This window comes from Malus sylvestris, chromosome 16 (assembly GCF_916048215.2).
Source record: "Malus sylvestris chromosome 16, drMalSylv7.2, whole genome shotgun sequence".
Taxonomy (NCBI): Eukaryota; Viridiplantae; Streptophyta; class Magnoliopsida; order Rosales; family Rosaceae; genus Malus; species Malus sylvestris.
This window is the reverse complement of record NC_062275.1, coordinates 92223-109979: the sequence shown is the minus strand read 5'-3', so window position 1 is coordinate 109979 and position 17757 is coordinate 92223. Positions and strand designations below refer to the sequence as shown.

At 35.2% G+C, this 17757-nt stretch overlaps 1 protein-coding gene across 2 annotated transcripts; it reads right to left on the bottom strand.

Annotated features, from left to right (window-relative positions):
* Window positions 1-974: 974 nt before the first annotated feature.
* LOC126608346 (phytochrome-associated serine/threonine-protein phosphatase) lies at window positions 975-9175 on the bottom strand. 2 transcript variants are annotated; one of them, XM_050276216.1, is made up of 10 exons: window positions 8983-9172; window positions 7793-7939; window positions 7613-7680; window positions 3913-3970; window positions 3239-3349; window positions 3028-3078; window positions 2578-2721; window positions 2338-2433; window positions 2179-2250; window positions 975-1312 (listed from the first exon to the last, which is right to left on the bottom strand). In XM_050276216.1, the coding sequence occupies exons 1-10, from the start codon at window positions 9061-9063 to the stop codon at window positions 1229-1231; spliced, it is 912 nt and encodes a 303-aa protein (XP_050132173.1). In that variant the 5' UTR covers window positions 9064-9172; the 3' UTR covers window positions 975-1228. The 2 variants fall into 2 exon arrangements, with proteins under 2 accessions (XP_050132173.1, XP_050132174.1); XM_050276217.1 differs by lacking the exon at window positions 3239-3349 and having other exon boundaries at window positions 8983-9175.
* Window positions 9176-17757: the final 8582 nt, after the last annotated feature.

Genomic DNA, 17757 nt, shown 5'->3' with positions numbered 1-17757 from the left:
GTAGGAGGAGAAACAAAAACATGAAGACCAAGGGATAGACCATGACCCAAGTCAACCATGTGATCAGTTGAGGTATACTTTTCTCTATAGATATGTGTGACTTCGCATTTTTAATTTTTTTCGATGACTTCTTTACAGTCAATAATGAGATTGTAGAGCTAGTGCGAAACCAAAATAGGTTTTTGGATCAAAATAACAGCATCCCAAAATAGGCTTTTGATTTGTCTAGTTTGTTTTTTCAGCCCATACTGAATTTGCGAAAAGAAAAGGAAAGAAAGAGAGAGAGATAGCGGGGCCCTAAATTCGTCACTTCTTCAATTGATTGATTTGGTGATTAGAGCATTTCATTTTTAAAGTAGTCCATTTATCTTCATTTTTAAATGTTGTTCATTGGAGAGGTTCACGTCCTCGTTGAGTTTACATTAAGCTGGATGACCCTTAATTTTCATACGAAAAAAAATCTAATCCATTTTTTTTTGTTTTTAAACTAAAAATTTATTTAATAACAAATTTTAATTTTAATAAAAAAAAAACTACTTTCTCAAAATTTCACTCTTTGAACTTTCATTTTCATTTTTTTTCAAACCTAAAAGTAATTACCAAAAATTTAAAAACAAAATAATTATCAACCGCCTCTTAATTTGGCAGATTATTTATATCATTTCAAGAGCAGAGCTCAAAAGTGAACAAAACTGTCGAATGTGAATTTTCATTCGTCAAACATAACGGTTAAAATGTGTATCCATTCCTAGGAACAAAAATGTATTCGTAAAATGTAGCCGCTAGAGAATTATTTATTAAAAGATTACTTCATCCTCCAGAAGAAATTCACGTCAAGAATAAATGTAAGATGCGAATTGAAATGGGACATACATAGGCATCATAAATATTAAATAACAAAAAGCTAGTTGTAATTTGCGCATTTCTGCATAATACATTAGACATGAATTGCAAAACAGGGCAGACAAGAAACATAACGAAATGTATCGGGCATGGATTAAGAATTGAATAACAATTAGCAACCTAATAAGTAATACACAACCCAAGAATGTAAAATAGTGTGGCTACCAGACAGACCAGATGGAAAACCTACAGTCAAGCAGAAAGGAGATCCACCCCAAAGCAACTGACCGACGTATTCAAGATTCTTCTCTGTTCCAGTACTCTCAACACCTATACCAAGACTTAAAATGATTATACAAATGATGCAGGTAATCACTCCAAAAGATCATAAGAAATAAGGTACTCCTGTCCTCGGTCCTCTCATCTGGTTGTTCTCCTCTGTTTCAGTGAAGAACTTCACCTCTCTCTCCTGTTTCAAACGACAGAACACCAACCATCGTGAACGCAATGGTTTTAAATTCATGTCCAGCCATAAATTCTACTTGATGTAAAAAAAACATACTAAAAACCGTTATTTTCAGGTGCACGCAGCAGCAATTAGACATGGATAGACCCATTATGTTGGTAAATGGGTTTTCATGGGTTATGGACCATTATTTGTCCTTTAGTTCGTGGGTTATAGACCATTTTTTGGCCCAATGCCCATCCCTACTTACTGATTCCACTGTCCAACAAATATTACAAATAATCAAGAAGCGAAAAACTCTTGAGACCAAAATGAAGAGAGCCATGTAGCACAACTAATACAATATGCAATAAATGTCTATAAAGTAAGCCCTCAAAACTAACATGCCCTTAGTTTCTAGCTGAATATTTGATATTAAAAACTGATCTTCACTCCTCTCGGTCACCAAAACAAAAAGCAGCATGGTGCATGGCTTAGAGTTATTTTCATGCCAGGATAACATGAATATGGAATTTTTATTTTTACTTTTAGAAGTTGGACATATCTTATAAATATGTTTGACTGTGAGTTTATAACCTCGCCAAATTAGGCATTGATATCCCGGGCCAAGTATAGCTACTTCAAAAGTTTATATGTTCAAAGTCTAAAAGTTGAGAGATTCTAGAAAATGGCAAATGTCAGCTCTTGGATGTTGGAAAGTCTCTAAGAACCAAGTGTTTCAGACACTAGAAATAATCAATTTAATTATGTGATGTATACAGTGAAGCTGTGAAGGTGACGGAAAGATATCCTAAGTACACATATCATAAAAGTCTGAATCTAAAAGTTTCCATTAAGAAAAAGGCTGTAGGCAAGCCAGTAATCTTTACCATATTGTCATTAAAACTCAAGATAGAAGCCACATTCCCACAGCGATAACAGTAATTAGGTGCAGACCAGACCTGCAAAATTCAACAACCCAACTATTCAATAAAACTTCTACAATATTACGAAAAAAAAAAATCAACAAAAGAGGTTTGGAATCTCACAGTTACAAGGCCTTTATCTTGAAACATGTACTTAAGACCTTCTTGAACAAGTTGGTGTGCTCGACAAACCAGATCTAGATTGTTTATGTGGTTGAACTGCAGAAAACAAAATTCTTAAGCTTTAGTATGTGTGTGATGTGTGTGATGTGTGTGCGTGCGCACGAGCGTGTGCGAGAGAGAGAGAGAGAAAGAGAGAGAGCAAGCAGGGAGAATCCTAGTTAATTAGTAAGATCTTAATACCTCAGAAGTGACTCTGGATCCAAACAGCCAACCTGCTCCACGCGGACTTACTGCCCATGTTTCAATATCTTCAGGATCGCTCCACATGAGATCACAAAATGGCCCCTCATGTGGAATTTCACAATTTCGCTCAATGACCCGTATCTGTTAAACGAAAAGGTATGTACAGTGATGATGATGATGATTCATACAAATGGAAAACCAAAAATAAACAGAACTTCTTTGAAAGCAAGGTCATAGACATGTAGTTCACATGGTAAAGCATGAACCCAGTGATCCAGAATCCAACACTTATGGAGTCACTGCTGCTTTCAATCATTTAACAGTTAAAACGCATAACTACACAATCTAAGAAATTGCAGAATTTCAGCTGTAGCAACACGCATGAAAAACATAAATGCTTATATATATAATATGAACAAAAATAATACAAAAAAAATTACGGTTTACCTGATCAATTGTTCGGATGTCAGGAGAAAGTCCACCATGGACACATAACACCTGGGAAGACAAACCACATAAACATATTTGCCATCAAAAAGTACGCAATCAAAGTTACAAATAGGAATATGCACAGAGACAGAGATAAGAGATATATGCATACTAACACATACATATATATACATAGACACGAGAGAAGGGGAGAGGGAGAGAAGGTTACAGTTCCATCTATAATTGCCGATAGTGTCAGATAGTCAAAAACATCTGTACAATACCGCCAGGCATTAGCATTTCCATACTTCCTCTGGCATTCGTCATAAAAGCCATATACCTAGCAGAGATCAACTTTAATTGATAAGGATTCAACTGACAATGCCAGCAACAAAACTCCATGCACAGACAGTTAAATAAATGCTGCTATGGCAGTAACCTCCTAATCAGGTCCCTCTACTGAACATTTGGATCTAAATTATACATATGCACCTGGACCTCCTATATATTCTAGGAATAAGAAAAATGGAAACACTAATATCTGGGATTTCTTACTCAGATTCATGCAATTCATTTATCAACTCAACCTTTAGCACACAACTCTTGCAATCGACTCCATTATATTAAGCAACCATTACATGCCAAACCAACAAGTCTATTACATTGCAATATTTGAGTATGGTCGGCACAAAAAGTGCTCTAAAGTACCTCTGAATACACTGAACTGCAATTTCATTCCAGCCACCAATAGCTTTAACACAATAATATTCAAAAGAACAAAATGCAAACAAATAAAAACAGCATTGGAACCCTTGCTCCCAATTTTGGTATTCAACAAAACACTAGAGGGTATCGTTAATAATTGTCTCTTCCAAACACTATACAATCTATATAATATCATACCTGGGTAAGTTGCCTGCTCTCATGATTACCACGCAAAAGGGTAATATTAGCTGGATATCTATAGCCACAAGTAAAAGAAGATTACATTAGCTACGAGAAGAAAAACCTAAACATCTCATAAAATTTGAGATTGTCAACAAAGAGAAGTTGAAAGTTAAAGCAATCTCGCATTCCATTCATCATCTCCTGATGTAGATAATAATTAAGAGCTCGTTTGGATGTGCTTTTAAAATAATTGAAAGCGCTTTTGGTGGAAATGTTTTAGAACCAATCCTTAATATAAATGCAAGTAAATCCTGGAAGTGTTTTTCCTAGAAGAAGCACACAATTGGTGCTTCTTGCAAAAAGCACTTGAAGTGCTTTTGGAACCCAAAAATATTTTCTCTAAAAGCACTTTCAGTCATTTTAAAAGCACATCCAAACGAGTCCTAAAACTATCTAATTTTTATAAGAACAAAACAGCAGTAAAAAGTACGCTTCCAAAACTCTTAAGAAAACAAAGATCTAAAAAGAAATGGACCATGAACCTAAAAACATAAGCAAAGAAACAGGAACCATTAATAAAGAGCTGCATTCTGATTTAAAAAACTAAAAAAAAGTAACGCAAAAGAAAATCCATCCCTAAACTCTTAAGAGATCAAAACCCATACAGATGTTTAGAAGCAAACCCTCTCCCCCCACTAATCCACATCATCACCCTCACATTGTCAAATATCCTTCTATTCTTCTCCCCCCAAATTACCCAAAAAACAGCCATCACCGTGTTGGGTTTTTGGCTCAAAATTAGGATGATGCAATAAATTAGGTTTGTGTTACCTATTTGGTTTTGGTGTCCTATTTGGGTTTGATTTTGACTTCTTAGTTAGTTTCCTTGGTGGAGAGATTTTGTTAATTACCTATTTGATTAGAATTTGGATTTATTTCCTATTAGGATTTCTATTGTAACCTAAGTCCTATGCACTATAAATAGGATCTTAGGGTTAGTGTATTTTGTGTGGCTCATTAGTGTGGCAATTTGGTGAGAGTCAATTTGTGAGTTTGTCAGTTTGTGAGCAATTTGGGAGAATCTTCTCCGTTAGTTTTGGGTTCTCTACTCGTTTGGTTTAGGGTTTGTAATTTGTGGGATTTGGGTTGTGAGAGTTTAAACACTCTTTTGTAATCTCCGTTTGTTTAGTGAAACTCCTTGCCGTGCTTCACCCGTGGAGTAGGCTTTACGCCGAACCCCGTAAATCTCGTGTTAGTTTGAGATTGTTTGTTTTAGCTTTCAACTACGACGTTGATATTGGTACTTTGTTAGAATTTGCTTCCGTTTGCGCATAAAAGTACAACAAGTGGTATCAAAGCCCAGGTTTTGACTTGGGCTTTGCTTGGCAGTCACTATGAAGCCTTCTGTGTCATCGGTGAAAGTTGATAATGAAAAGTTCGACGGCAATGACTTTGGTATTTGGCAATTGAAGATGCGTGCTTTGTTAGTTCAACAAGGGCTTTTGAAAACGCTAATGGGTGTGAAGGCTTTGCCGGATTCGTGGACTGATGAAGAAAAAGAAGACGTTATGGAACGGGCACTTGGAGCAATCCTGCTGACTTTATCGAATGAAGTTTTGCGTGAAGTTGGTAGCATCAAATTTACACTGGAGTTGTGGATAAAATTGGAGAGCTTGTATGTGACCAAATCCCTTGCTAAACGGTTGTATTTGAAGAAAAGTTTGCATACTCTTCGTATGGATGAAGGTATGTCAATTCATAAGCATGTTGATGAATTCAATAAACTTATGATGGATTTGAAAAGTGTGGACAACCAAATTAGTGATGAGGATTATGCGATAACTCTGTTGTGTTCTTTATCTCCTTCGTATGAACACTTTGTCGATACCATACTATTTGGTAGAGAAAGTCTTAGTTTGGAAGATGTTAAAGTTGCTTTGAATTCTAAAGAGCTAAAGAATAAAGTGTCTAACACACAAGATGGAGCTTTGGTAGTTCAAGGAAAGAATAAGGAAAGGAGCAAACTTGGAAGGAACACTTGTAGCTATTGTTATAAGGAAGGTCATTGGAAAGTAGATTGCCCTAAACTCAAGGGCAAAAAGAAGTTTGATAAGTCTTTTGCTAGTGTTGATGCAAACTTAGCAGAAGATCGTTGTTCTGAACTCCTCTAAGGGTTATGTGAAGAGGTGAGCTTGGTACTCAAGCTCTTTGGGTGGAGTGCAATTCGTACTTTTTGTTCGTATGTTCAAGTTTTTGCTTGGATTTTGTTTCGTATTTGTTAGTTTCCATAATGGAATTTGTTGGAGAAGGCGTTGGAGGAAATTTCAAGTTTGAAGACTTTTGGATTTTTTGAGTCTAGGTGGAGATCAGTTTCGAAAGAATTTGGTGCACGTTTGCGTTTGTATTTTGGTATCCCAAATTTGGAAGTTTGCTAATTTCTCGCCGAGGTGGAGATTGTTGGGTTTTTGGCTAAAAATTAGGATAAGGTCGTACCCAGTGCACAAGGCTCCCGCTTTACGCAGGGTCTGGGAGAGGTGAATGTCGGCTAGCCTTACCCCCATTTATGGAGAGGCTGCTCCCAAGTCTCGAACCCGAGACCTACCGCTCATGGGCGAAGGCACTTGCCATCGCACCAAGTGATATCTATTTGGTTTTGGTGTCCTATTTGGGTTTGGTTTTGACTTCTTAGTTAGTTTCCTTGGTGGAGAGATTTTGTTAATTACCTATTTGATTAAGATTTGGATTTATTTCCAATTAGGATTCCTATTGTAACCTAAGTCCTATGCACTATAAATAGGACCTTAGGGTTAGTGTATTTTGTGTGGCTCATTCGTGTGGCAATTTGGTGAGAGTCAATTTGTGAGTTTGTAAGTTAGAGAGCAATTTAGGAGAATCTCCTCCGTTAGTTTTGGGTTCTCTACTCATTTGGTTTAGGGTTTGTAATTTGTGGGATTTGGGTTGTGAGAGTTTAAACACTCTTTTGTAATCTCCGTTTGTTTAGTGAAATTCCTTGCCGTGCTTCGCCCGTGGAGTAGGCTTTACGCCGAACCACGTAAATCTCGTGTTAGTTTGAGATTGTTTGTTTTAGCTTTCACCTACGACGTTAATATTGGTACTTTGTTAGAATTTGCTTCCGTTTGCGCATAAAAGTACAACACACCGCACATCTTCTCAGACCTATACGCTTCTTCCTCCCACCAAAAAAGCAAGATGATAACCAGAGAGAAGAGAGAAGAGAGGAGAGAGAGGAGAGATTAGAAAGAACAGAAAAGAGAGAGAATTAAAAAGGTAGAATGCATACAACAATTTAGCCTTTCATAACGAAACAGACCAACATTTCAGAGTGGGTACCTTGGTGCAATGAACCCAACTGTAAACTCCAAATTGTATTCGTTCTACAGGTTAAATTTATAAAACATAATCCCGTAAGTGATAGCTTCCAAGACTCTTTCTTATTACTGAAATTATCCATTTAGTACTGACCCAAATGATAACTAAACCATACACGGCATATCATCCATTTAGTACTGACCCAAATGATAACTAAACCATACACGGCATATCATAGGGCTGCAATGCACATCAAAGGCATAATTATATGGTGCACAAGTACCAAAACGCTAAGTAGCGTGCATGGCTGCAAATAGTAATTTGAAAAGTAAAGACCTCATTATTAAAACACATTCTTCCAAACAAAAGTCTAAAATATTTGTACCTCGCCTTAAGAAGCAAAAGGATAGTGAAAACTTCAAGGCTATTGTATCCTCGATCAACAAAATCGCCCTGCAAACAAGCTAGGAATATTAAACACCACCAGAAGACAACCAAACAATATTTTTATGATGACGTGCAGAGATTTTATCAAATTTAATAACAAAAAAAATACAAATCATACCATAAATATGTAATTTGTCTCTGGTACATGGCCTCCAGTCTGGAAAAGTTTCATTAGGTCGTGGAATTGGCCATGAATATCGCCACAAACAGTGACCGGACTGTTTACAGGTTGCACATTGGACTCCTCAATAAGAATCTCTTTTACCTGTGATAGTTACAATGACAAACAAGGGCAACAAAAATTACAAAACTCCTCTAGATAAGGAAAACCTGAAACTACTACTCATGGGACTATTTATATTAATCCATAAGCAGATCATCATCACCAACTAAAAACATAGACAATTAGAAAATAGCAAAGTAAATAACCTACACAGCCACAGGAATGTTTCTACATGGCACTTCGAAGAATAATATTGCGCTAACCATTTTCAATAACTAGCTTAACATGTACGTGTATTATTGTATGAGCCCGTCATAAGTTACCTCCCTCTCAGGACAATTGTGTGGGACCCACTGTTATATGGTGAGACTCGCATGACGTGAGAGGGAAGTCAGAATTGACAGGCTCAAATGAAACTTCACGGTTTTGCTGGATGTGGACAAAAGTAATACGCTCTCCAACCGCTGCACATATTTATGTAGCAGACAGTCCCGTACAAAATTTTGAAAAACCAACTTTATCTACTGAGTGCATATCACAAGTAACACTAGACTTCCAAACTAGGTATTTCAGGTTTTGGATTCGGTAGCCAAAAGCAGTTCTTTTTGCCAATCAAGTAATTGACGTGTAATGAAAAAAAAGATTGAGTAAACTATGGTGAGCATGATCAAGAGTGTTGATAACGTTAAGCATTGAGTAATGAACTGTAACATACTCTCTGTGACATGCAAGGGCAACCCTAAACATATGCAGGCAGTGAGTAGGGGGGGAACCAAAAAAAAGAAAGAGAAAGATGGTTTCTTTCTACTTTTAATCAAAGGGGTATGTATTGAATCTTGAAGCCCATCAGTCTATTAGCTACTCAAGCTCAATCACCGGTTAGTCAAAGATCGTTTGTGAACAAAAATTGAGTGAACAAGCTACATAGAAATCGGATGCCCAAATTGATCGAGAAATCAAACGTATTAGACAAAGCGATTACAAAAACCAATTTGAATTTAACAGCGACCAACAGGCTTAGATATGTGCAAAAACCCTAGATGTAGAAATGTAGATAAAGGAAAGAAAGAGATAGAGATACGGACGTATTCGCATAGGAGTTGAAGCTCGTCCTCCAGAAGATGCTGTCCTTCCTTCACCTTTGAGATCCACTGGTCCAAATCCATCTCTCTTCTTCTTCTTCTTCTCTCTGTTTAGGGTTTTCAGCAACAAACCCAAACGAGAGATGAAAACTACGAAATTACACGTGCTGCGCCTGCGTGTGTTGCCACTTACGCATTTACCAAATCGGATGGGACTGTCCTTTTAAAAATAAAAAATAAAAAATAAAAACAGTTTTGCTAACCACTCTAAAGTACATTGTATACTCACCATACATTCTGATACACCAAATCGTCATTTTGTTTAACTTAGTTAAATTTTTTCAAAATTATAAAAGTAGCATTTAATGTGAAAGGTAACTAGACTTAGGTAAAAAATACACATGGTAAATAATTGGGTAAATTACATAGTAGCCTCTCAGGTTTGAGGTCTATTGCAATCTTATACAACATTTTTAAAACATTTCACTTTCATACCTCAAGTACTATTTTATTTCAATTTCATACAACCGTTACATTTTCCATCCATGGATCTGTTAAATCCTAACGTACGTAGCTGCCACATATATGCCACGTGGCTGCCAAATGTTTGTCTTGTCACGTAGCAAATAAAATAATTTTTTAATTTTTTTTTAAAAAACCTGTCTACCACTTCTTCTTTTTTTTCTCTCTTCCTTCTTCTTATTTTGGGTTCAGTCCCTTTTTTTTTTTTTTTTCTTCTTCTTCTTCCTCCTCCTCCTCCTCCTCCTCCTCCTCCTCCTCCTCCTCCTCCTCCTCCTCCTCCTCTTCTTCTTCTTCTTCCTCCTTCTTCTTCTGGGTTATAGGGTTCGATCATTTTTTTTTCTTCTTCTTCTTCCTCCTCCTCCTCTTTCTTCTTCTCTTCCTCCTCTTTCTTCTTCTCTTCTAGGTTCGGTCCCTTTCTTTTTTCTTTTTTTTCTTTTTTTTTTTCTTCTTCTTCTTTCTCCTCCTCCTCTTTCTTCTTCTCTTCCTCCTCTTTCTTCTTATCTTCTGGGTCCAGTCCCTTTCTTTTTTTCTTTTTTTCTTCTTCTTCTTCTTCTTCTTCTTCTTCTTCCTCCTCTTTCTTCTTCTCTTCTTCTTCTTCATCCTTCTTCTTCTGGGTTCGGTCCCTTTCTTTCTTTCTTTCTATTTTTTTCTTCTTCTTCTTCTTCTTCTTCTTCCTCCTCCTCCTCTTTCTTCTTCTCTTCTTCTTCTTCCTCCTTCTTCTTCTGGGTTGCAGGGGTTCGGTCCCTTTTTTTTTTTTTTTTTTTCAATTTCAGGTTTTTTTTAAAAAAATAAAAAAAATATTTTATTTGCCACGTGGCAGATATTTGGCAGCCACATGGCATATATGTGGCAGCCACGTCAGCATTTAACAGATCCATGGATGGAAAATGTAACGGTTGTATGAAATTGAAATAAAATAGTACTTGAGGTATGAAAGTGAAATGTTTTAAAGATGTTGTATAAGATTGCAAATAGACCTCAAACCTGAGGGGCTACTATGTAATTTACCCTAAATAATTAGATGTATAGTAAACATACACCTTAGTTATGTGGTAAGCAAAAATGCTCCCAAAAAGACAATGTTTTATACTTCAATCTTTTTTTGTTAAACTTTTAACCGGAGATTATTAAAAAATAAATTTAGGATAATTTTTAGAGTTAAAAATTTAGATTTTAACCCAGAAACAATTTTTTTACTCTAACTCTTCTCACTTAAACTTTTAACCTGATATTATTAAAGAATAAATTTAAGATAAAGTTTTTCTTAAAGTAACTTTTTAAATAAAAAATTATGTAGTTTATCCTAATTTAATTTTATGAACATTTTAGTATAAACTCGAGAAACACTATGAAAGAATATGAACCCCATGAAATAAAAAAAAATCAATTATTTTTTAATTTGGACCGTTATAAATATAAAACTAAAAAAAAATACACATGTATGATCTACCAACCCACAAACCTAGGGGAATTCTAGCTTAAGTTTGTCAAAAATGAGTTTTGGGTTAAAACTCGTACCTGCCCCAAGGGTTGTAGCATATTGGGGTAATTTTAGAATCTAAAATTTGAGTTTTACTCTAACACTATGTTTGGATAAAGGAAATAAACTTGGAATTTGGATAAAATCAGAATTTAAAAATTTTCATACACCAATTCCCTTGTTTTAATTCATAAATGTAGAAATTTAGAATTTCCGCGTGGAAAAAAACTTGGAATTTGAGACCTCCAAATTTCAAGTTTAAATTCCATGTAAGTATGTGTCATTTTCCAATTTATATGATTGAGAGTTTGAAAATAACTTCATTTATTTATTTATACTTTTTCTTCTCAAAAAAAAAAAGAGTTTGAAAATAACAAATTTTATATTCAATTCAATTGTTCTTTTAGGTTTACCAAACAATAAAACTCACAAATTCTAGAAAATAAAATCTCGTCATTTCAATTTCCACCATTTTAAAATTTCTTATTAATCTTAAACGAATTTTTAAAGAGAACTATTATTGGCACTTTAAAATTTTCATTTGGCACTCATCACAACTGTATTTTACTTTCTAAATATATAAAGTTTTGAATGCTAAATGAGAATTTTGGAGTGCTAATAACAATACTCTTTTTAAAATCCCTTCACAAATTCACTTGTTCTCACGTCAATACTTGTTTCTGGAACTACTGCACTGGTTCAACGAATTTTTCCATATTTTGGTTGAGCAGGAGTGGCAATATGCTTGTCGCCTATTCAAGATCATATTTAGCAGCTAGGGAAGGGAGAAACGGCTCTCTTTTTCCTCAGCAATGAAGAACAAAGCAAAAGCTATCTACGTCACTAACTAAAAGCACTGCAAATTGATTCATTCTTAAAAAGGAAATTTCAGATGTTTCTATGCACTTTTTGTCAACTTCACTAATTTGTAAGAATGGTAAGAGTTATATTGGCGTGGAAAACCCAATTTAACAAGTGAAGTTGAATATTAACCTTCATTATTGCAACATTTGTATCAATTCCATCCACCTTCACTTGTTCCACTGTTGCCCGTGCAGCTTCAGCCCTCCCTGTGTCCAGCACTGACTGCTTCACTGCCATTGAACAAGGGATTAATCTCACCAACACAAACATCTCCCACTATTATTGCTTTTCCATCAAGATCTACATCTTTTTGTAATAAAAATCCAAGTTGAGTAAGTGCTATAAGTGAAACTGGAGAAATTTTTGGCTGCCGTTTTGCATGCGGACTCCCAGAAACATCACGTAGGGCAGCACTGGAATTCAAAAGAAACAAGCGACTCGACAAAGTTTTCAAAATCAAGTCCCCCCCTGGAAGACTTTCAGCAAGGTTAAAAAGCAAGTAAGGTTTTATAACGGGATGAAAAGAAGTGGGAGGCGTCTCTAACTGCACGATATCGGATGATGCCAAGAATAGCTCTTGCCAGTAGTATTGATTTCTTAGTTTCTTTAAGATTATTTTTCCGAATGAAATTCTGTGCACGCAAGATCTCAAGACAAATATCCAACCAATAGTCCCGGCGAGAATTGCCTTTAAACTCAGGAAACTCCAAATATCCAATCTTTATTTATCTCTGGAAATAATTTATAAAAGAATCAAATAAAAAAATTGAGTCAGCTCGCGACCGTAGAGTAAAACAAGTTCCATATAGGCTACATGAGGTGTATCACATACACAGATGTTGACTTGTACATAATGGCTTTGTCGAAAAGCCGAGCACCCAATGGTCTGCTTCATATCGGTTGCCAGATAGTACTTGACAGCTTTTTCATACAAACCAACTCCCAATGATTCAAAGTACAGTGTAGAATTGGTCAGTGTCAACCGTCCTAGATAAACAAAGATTGGATGAGTCACACCTTCCAGTTTTATAAGGCAATTTAATTTTGATATATAACAAAACGAAGCCTTCTACAATTGAGATCATGATCTGAATTAGTGATGCCTGTTCAGAGGGATCATTTTCCTGTAAATCCTAGGAATCTAGCAATCGTGACCGTTCATCGTACATCATACGATTAGTTTTCGTTAGGTACTATTTATATTTAATTTTAAATTTTAAATTTTGAAATGATTTTTTACTGCACGATGTACGATGAACGGTTACGATCATAAGATTCTTACGATCCTCAGGAAAAGATCTGGCGAGGATCCTTTTCCTGTTTAGAGAAGTTTGCAGGAAAATAGCATAAAGTAGGGGTGCAACTCGGGCGGGTTTGAAGGTCAACCAACCCTAACCCAATTTTTACAATTCGGGCTCGGGTTCAGGTTGGGTATTAATCAAGTTCGGGTTGAATTGGATTCAGGTTGGACATGGGCGGGTTTGGGTTGCCCAACTTTTTCAAAATTAAATTTCAATCCCGCAAATTGTATCCGTTATAAAGTTAAACTAAATATGAATGTTTCAACCATGCAAAGTTTGAATTAAAATACAATATGAATGTCCCAACCCGAGTTTTCTTCCTCAATGAGTTCTTCCACTTCATTCACTCTTGAGACATTTGGACTTTGAGATAAACCGGTATCCAATGCTTGTATGTTCTCTAATAAATAAAATTGATAAAGCTTCAAATCTTGAACCTTAACAATTATATCAGTGACCTTTTTACTTTCATAAAATTTGGCATAACACCACTTAACATACTTCAGCTGCAAATTTTCTTGGGCTTTCAGAGAGATGAAGACTTGTAGCCTTGAGACCTAGGACAGAGAGACTGAGTTGCTGTCTTGTATAGCCGCATAATGAAATTGGAGACTAACAACTTAATATATAGCTTTAGGGTTTAGAGGGGTAATTTATTAAAAAATATATATATTAGAAAGTCGGGTTGAATCAGGTTCGTTTCGAACGGGCAAATGATCAATCAAACTCAACCCAATCAATAAATGGGTTGAAATTAGGTTGGGTTTGGACGGATTATAACTAAAAAAAACTCGCTTATTCGGATTTAAAGTCGGGTTGGACATGAACGGGTTCGGGTTGACCAAACCAAAGTTGCACCCCTAGAATAAAGCATCTGCTTAGAATATTTACAAGTTTAAAATTGGGGAAAGCAGAAAGATAAAGATAAAGACATAGAAAGATAAAGATGAAAAAAAAATTAAAGCTGGCCTTGGCCATGAGGGGTTGTAGCAAAAGGACAAGAATTGTTTGCCCCCTTGTTCCTGTGTCCTCGTGTTTTGTGTGGTCACGGTTAAGTCACGTTAACATTTTATATTGTTTTTTAATAGAGATAATAAGACAAAAATGAATAGTAATATAAAATGTTGACGTGGTTTAACCGTGACCACACAAACAGGAAGACATGAGAGGGCACGGGAACAAGGAGGGTAGACAATCCTTGTCTATAGCAAAATCACTCGTAGAAAATCCTCCCACCAATAATATTTTCCAGAAGGTTCTTGTCTTATCATATAATTAGTAGACCATTCCAGAAGGTTCTTCTCTTATCATATAATTAGTAAACCATTCTCCAAATTGAATTATTAGCTCTAAAGTTTTGGCAAAAACTGAATTTACTAATGCAAGATCCACCTTCCCGAATACAATCACTTAACAGGCCACAGAGACATGCCTATATGTTGCAGCACCGGTTGAGTGGGAACTGTACCATCAACATCAGGGACAATTTCTCCTTGTGTAAGCTGAAGGTTTCCAATGGACTAGTTCAGTGTTTTTTGAAGCCTTAATAACGATAAATTTTTTATTGTGACAGAACATGGATCCATGTGTTTTTATATAAGTAGTGGAAAATTTTACTTTTTAAGTTATTAACCTTTTAACACACATATTCCACAATTTATATATTGACATGTGATGTACCACATTGTGTGACGGTCACACTGAAAAATCTCTCCTTAATAACCCTGCAGAAGAGCCACTAATAGACAAAATTGATATCATCAAGTGCATGTAAGGTTAAACGAAAGGAAACAATAACAAGGCACACACATGCACACACATTTTTACTTATATCCGATGCTGCATCCAACACACTATATGCATTTTCACTAGATCTCACAACCATAACCACTGGATCCGAGTGCACACCTGCACGTGCATGTGTATGTGTGTGCTTTCGACTAACCTAACAATCTAACCAAAGCTAGAATTATGGAGGAGAAATGAGATATTTTCTCTTCTATCAGAGTGGAATACTTGTCCACTTCAAAATTTCATCTTTTAATTAAAAAGAAATCACGGAGGGGAAATGGATAATGCAATTTGATAGGATTTTAGGAATCTATGCAAATAGGTTAAAATCACACAAAATACTTACAAGAGAACAAGGTAATTGTAGTATAAGCGGCTCAAATAAGGTCGTTTTCCGCATGAATTATTTAAAACAATTTATGAAAAAACCGTAATCCTAGTTAATTATTTGAGAGTAAAGATTGGAAAGGGTTGATTTTGAATTTAAAAGTAATAAAAACGAATATCTACTAATTAGTAAAACACTAATTGTCAACTAAAATCCTATAAAATTACAAGTTTAACCCTCTAATTAAAACATAACATGAATAAGAAATATGGGGCATAAATGTAATTTCACACAACCAAATTTTACTGTTTTTTTTTTCAAAGCCTCACCTACCTGTAATCTTAACATATCTCTAATTATAAATAAAAAATAAAAAATAAAAACTTATCACTCCCACATTCTCTATCACTCTTTTCTTCTATTTCAAAAACAAAAACAAAAATTTTTCTCACACACTTTGTGTGTGCCCATATACTAGTTTTAATAAAAGTAATTTAGGGAAAGCAACTAATAACCAATTAAAAAGGAAACAAATCAAAGAGAAAAGATTTTGAGAAACAAATTTGGAAAAACACTAGGATTCCACCGTCACCTTAACAATCCTACGTAGTTATTCTAATTCCTTATGAATTACACATGCATATTTTGAAGGTTAGGTTTTCCTAAAGTATGCCCTACTTGGAAGTTGGAACCCCTAACATAGAACGTATATCTAACATGCAACCCGTCTGTGACGTCCATGTCGAATGTGAACATGTAAGACTCGTTAAGTTTGTGAAAACCTTTTGAAAAACCATATAACTCCTAAGATGTGTCGTCTATCCTAAGTAGTTATACATGTTAACCACAAGAAGCCTTAGTCAATTTTAGGGGCAGCTTTCCTCCAAAATTGCATCAAATTACTTTTCTAAATATCTTAATGGTTGCGAATCACTAAGACAAATATATAGTTTAAAGCACAATGATTAACAATCCAAAACTTGCATGCATAAATTCATAAGAAAATTAAAAAGAGACTACATATTCTTGCTAAGGATTATGACCTCACCCTAGCAAAAAAGATTAGTTACGCATATTCACAATTAAAATATAAGTCTTGTATTAAACTAGAAAAAGAATGAAAACACCTGAAAATATAAGTCTTGAAATCTCTAAGTTTTAGCCAAAATCTTCTTCTCAAATCTTGTGTACGTAGAAGAGAGACCCTAAGTCTGCCAAAAGGCTTATTTATACTACTCTAAATAAAACCCTCCTAGTAAAAGGTCTTAGAATAAGACTAGGAAGTTCAATAAATTGAAATAAAATAGGAAATATAATCCTAAATTGACTTGGTAAATTCATCTAGAAATCTGCACAACCACGTTGTGGACCCAAATCAGCTCTAAAACTGGCCCAAAATAACTGGATTTAAAGCTTGAACTATTCTGAACACTTATCCAGAAGGCCACGAACCCATATGAGGTCATCTTGGGCTCCAAAAACGCAATTTAAGCCCAAAAATGTCACTTTCCAACAACGCGCACTGTTTTTTTATTTAATCGTCAGAAAATAACCGCTCGATAGAAAAATCCCAAATTTTGACACGAACAAGCTAAGAGACGCACAAACGTCCTCCAATTTGAATCACTTCAAAATTCGTCCGTCTGATCATGTTTTGCTCCAGGAAAAGTCCAATGTCTTATATTGAAAATATAAAACAAAATATCAAAATTCTACCAAAATAATTACCAAATTATACTAAGAATAAGATAAAATATATAATATAATATTAACTCATCACATTTCTTACTATCCACGTACACACCAAATTCATATCATCACACCAGGTGAACTGCATGCATGGGCCGACCCCAATGATTGCACCATAGGATATGTATCAGTTTGTGCAAACATATTTTCTAAACCGTTTACGTGTATAGCATTTTTCTTTCATAGAAGAATAACACGCGTGGGCGAGGCAGCAACAGCGGATAGCCACTCTGTTGTACTTTGTTTCCAGAGAGAGTAGAGAGTAGAGAGACGAGGAAGGAGCGAGGAAGGAGAATGTACACGTTAATGTACATTTTTATCTTTGTATTTAAGGGATATTTAATAGAAAAATCATATTTTGATTAAATTTGCTAATGAATTTTAAATCCGAACTTTTTTACCACTGAAGTTATTTTCCGATTACCTTACCATACCGTTTATCATATTAGGGCAAAAAAAAATCTGTTGTTGTAAAATAGTGGGTATGTTTGCCCACATGTATATAGTAACTCTTTCACAAGTTTAATAGTGTCATTTGTTTGTTTCCTATGAGGTTGCTCTATAAATAGAGCACTACATTTGATCAAATTAGACTTGGAAGAGAAAAACAATTAATAGCAATAATATACATTACTCTCTCTACAACAGTTTATGTTGGTATAATATTTTGCAACTGTTTCGCTCATGTGGTTTTCTCTCTAAATTTTACCTATTTATAACATCACTTTGTTAAACGAAAAAAA